General features: G+C 40.9%; 1 protein-coding gene across 1 annotated transcript; it reads right to left on the reverse strand.

Annotated features, from left to right (window-relative positions):
• Positions 1-253: 253 nt before the first annotated feature.
• On the reverse strand, positions 254-1,499 carry LOC106952867 (zinc finger protein 501-like). Its single transcript, XM_015041250.1, has one exon. It carries the CDS (start codon positions 1,386-1,388, stop codon positions 261-263), a length of 1,128 nt encoding a protein of 375 aa, XP_014896736.1. The 5' UTR covers positions 1,389-1,499; the 3' UTR covers positions 254-260.
• Positions 1,500-2,518: the final 1,019 nt, after the last annotated feature.

Raw genomic sequence — 2,518 nt, forward strand, 5'->3', positions numbered from 1 at the left:
AATTGCACATATTTGTCCAAACTTGTCGAAATTCAGCATATGTTTTATGCTAATTTTTTATTTGTCCAGTAGATGGCACTGCAACTTTATGTAAAGACCTCACAAAGACGCATCTTTTCTTTTTGTAAAGGTTTTACTTTACAAAAACAAACTAAAGGGACTGAATTGTCCCTTGTTTGTTGGTTTTTACCCATTTAGTTAAAAAGTTATTTAGTTTTTTAACTAAATAACTGCTTCCTACAAAAAGTGTATCTCATATTTCATGACCTCTCACTTGTATGAGTTCTCATATGATAAGTCAAAGCACTACTTTTTCTAAAAGATTTAACACACAACTTACAGGGATACGGCTTCTCTCCTGTTCTCATGTGTTCAGTTAAGGCTCTTTGCTTGGTGAAAACTCTTCCACACGTCAGACACGAAAAAGGTTTCTGGCCTGTGTGGGTTCTTACATGAATAGTCAACTGACCACCATATCTGAAAGTGTTACCACAAAAGTTACATGAATATGGCTTCTCACCTGTGTGAGATCTCAAGTGCACCATCAAGTTAGACTGTTGGGTGAAATCTTTTCCACAAGTCAGACATGAGAATGGTTTCTCACCAGTGTGAGTTCTAAAGTGACGAGTTAATTCATTAGGCTGTCTGAAAGATTTATCACACAGTTCGCAGGGATGTGGTTTCTCGTCTGTGTGAGTTCTCAGATGTTTAGCTCTATTACTGTGGTTAGTAAAAGATTTACCACATAATTTATAAGTATATGGCTTCTCCCATGTGTGAGTTCTCATGTGGTCTGTCAAGTACTTGCGCTTAGTGAAGTATTTACCACATACTTCACAAGAGGACAAATTAGTGTTTTGCGTTTTTGGTTCTGAATTGTCCATATTGTCTCTGTGATTTCTGGTGTCCTGTGGTCTCCTCTCTGTCCTCAGGTCTTCATCTCTACTGGATCCTGAATCTTCCTGGTTCTCATATTCAGTGTGGTATTCAGAGAGCAGCTGGTCTTTGTTTAGTACTGGTTCACTACTGTCTTTTTGCTCACAAGTTGAGGTTATTATAAAAGTCTTGGTTTCAGGCTTCATTACAAGCTGTTCTTCATCTTGTAACAGGATATCCTCCTGTTCTTCTTTAATCTGAACACATTCTGGCAGTTCTTCTTTAAACTGCACAGGGTCTGGCTCCTCCTCCTTCATCTCTATAGGTTCTGGTTCCTCTTTTGTCTCCATCATCTGCTGCAGTTCTGGTTCATCGTCACCAGGTGTCACCATAGCGGTGTTGGTCTCCTGCTTCACCAAGACCTGCCCTTCATTCTGAAAGATACACTGTTCAACCTGTTCTTCTTTGACTGGTTGAAGTTCTGGTTCCTCTTTTGTTTCAGTTGGCTGCATTTCTGCTTCCCCCTGTTCCTTTATTTGTCTAATGTTTATCTTTTTCTCAACAACTAAGGTCTTCTTTTCAGTAACAAGAAGCTGATCAGCATCAACCTCCCATGTAGTAACAGACATGATGCTGAAGAAGGCCTGAAGAAATAAAGAACAATAGGAAGTTAATGATTTTTTTGTGAAATGGCCTCTTGTATCATGTCCAGAGGATCCCAATGCATTTCACACCCTGATGGTGTCAAGCTACTGTGCAGTAGCCACAGGTTCCTTAAGGCAGTCTGACAGAGGCAAGGCTGTAACGCTACTGACCACCACCAGCAAGCAAGATGGGTGAAGTGCCTCGATGGAAACGGACAGAGTGGGGTTCGAAGCAGCCACCCACTGATTACAGGATGAACTCCTACCACTGGTGCCACCGTCGTCTCTTCAGAAAACTGAACCAAATAGTTTTCTGTTAGGTCTTGTACTGCTTCAAAGCCAGTACAAGTAGAGTTTTAAATATGGCTCTCACAAGCTTGTCCAGATTGGCTGCAGTTCCCTTTGAGTCTTTTGGCTTTAGCTCCTGACAAAATGTCAGTTCTGGGGTTCTGCAGGGTTCAGTGCTTGGACCACCATTAAACAGCATGGGATGCATGTCTCTTGTTAGGAGGATTATTCTCAGCTGTAATCATCTATGAATCCCAATCCAGAAGACATAAACGTCTGCATTACTTTTAGGGAAATCAATTATTAGAGGCTGATTCCAGTCATTCTCCCTTAGTTTGTGTCAGTTCTTCAAAGACTGCCCTCCTTCAGTTTCTTTTTTCAGTCCTTATCCATAATCCATTTGCTTTATTTGCTATTAGATAAGACAAATAACATTTGTTTCTGATATGATTTCAAATTTTTGGGAGCATTTAAAAATATCCAGTATAAAGGTGACTTTAGTTTCCATTGAATCACTTTCAATGTGGATTGATTGTATGAGCTGCACTTAAGGTCATTGCTGCGGCCATGAAGTGATTTGCGGAAGTGTAGCGACCCGAAATGAACTGAGGGTTACACATTTCTTGCTGGTGGACACCCATAGACATAATATAAGCATAGACGCCTCATGGACCGCTCCGGCGCAGGAAATACGGCGGCCATCTTGGAGC

This window comes from Poecilia latipinna, unplaced genomic scaffold, assembly GCF_001443285.1.
Source record: "Poecilia latipinna isolate Pla-1442-1.1 unplaced genomic scaffold, P_latipinna-1.0 Scaffold543, whole genome shotgun sequence".
Lineage (NCBI taxonomy): Eukaryota > Metazoa > Chordata > Actinopteri > Cyprinodontiformes > Poeciliidae > Poecilia > Poecilia latipinna.

Excerpts from the sequence above, each read along its gene's own strand:
- LOC106952867 (XM_015041250.1), bottom strand. The coding sequence starts at position 1,388 with ATGCAGCCAACTGAAACAAAAGAGGAACCAGAACTTCAACCAGTCAAA.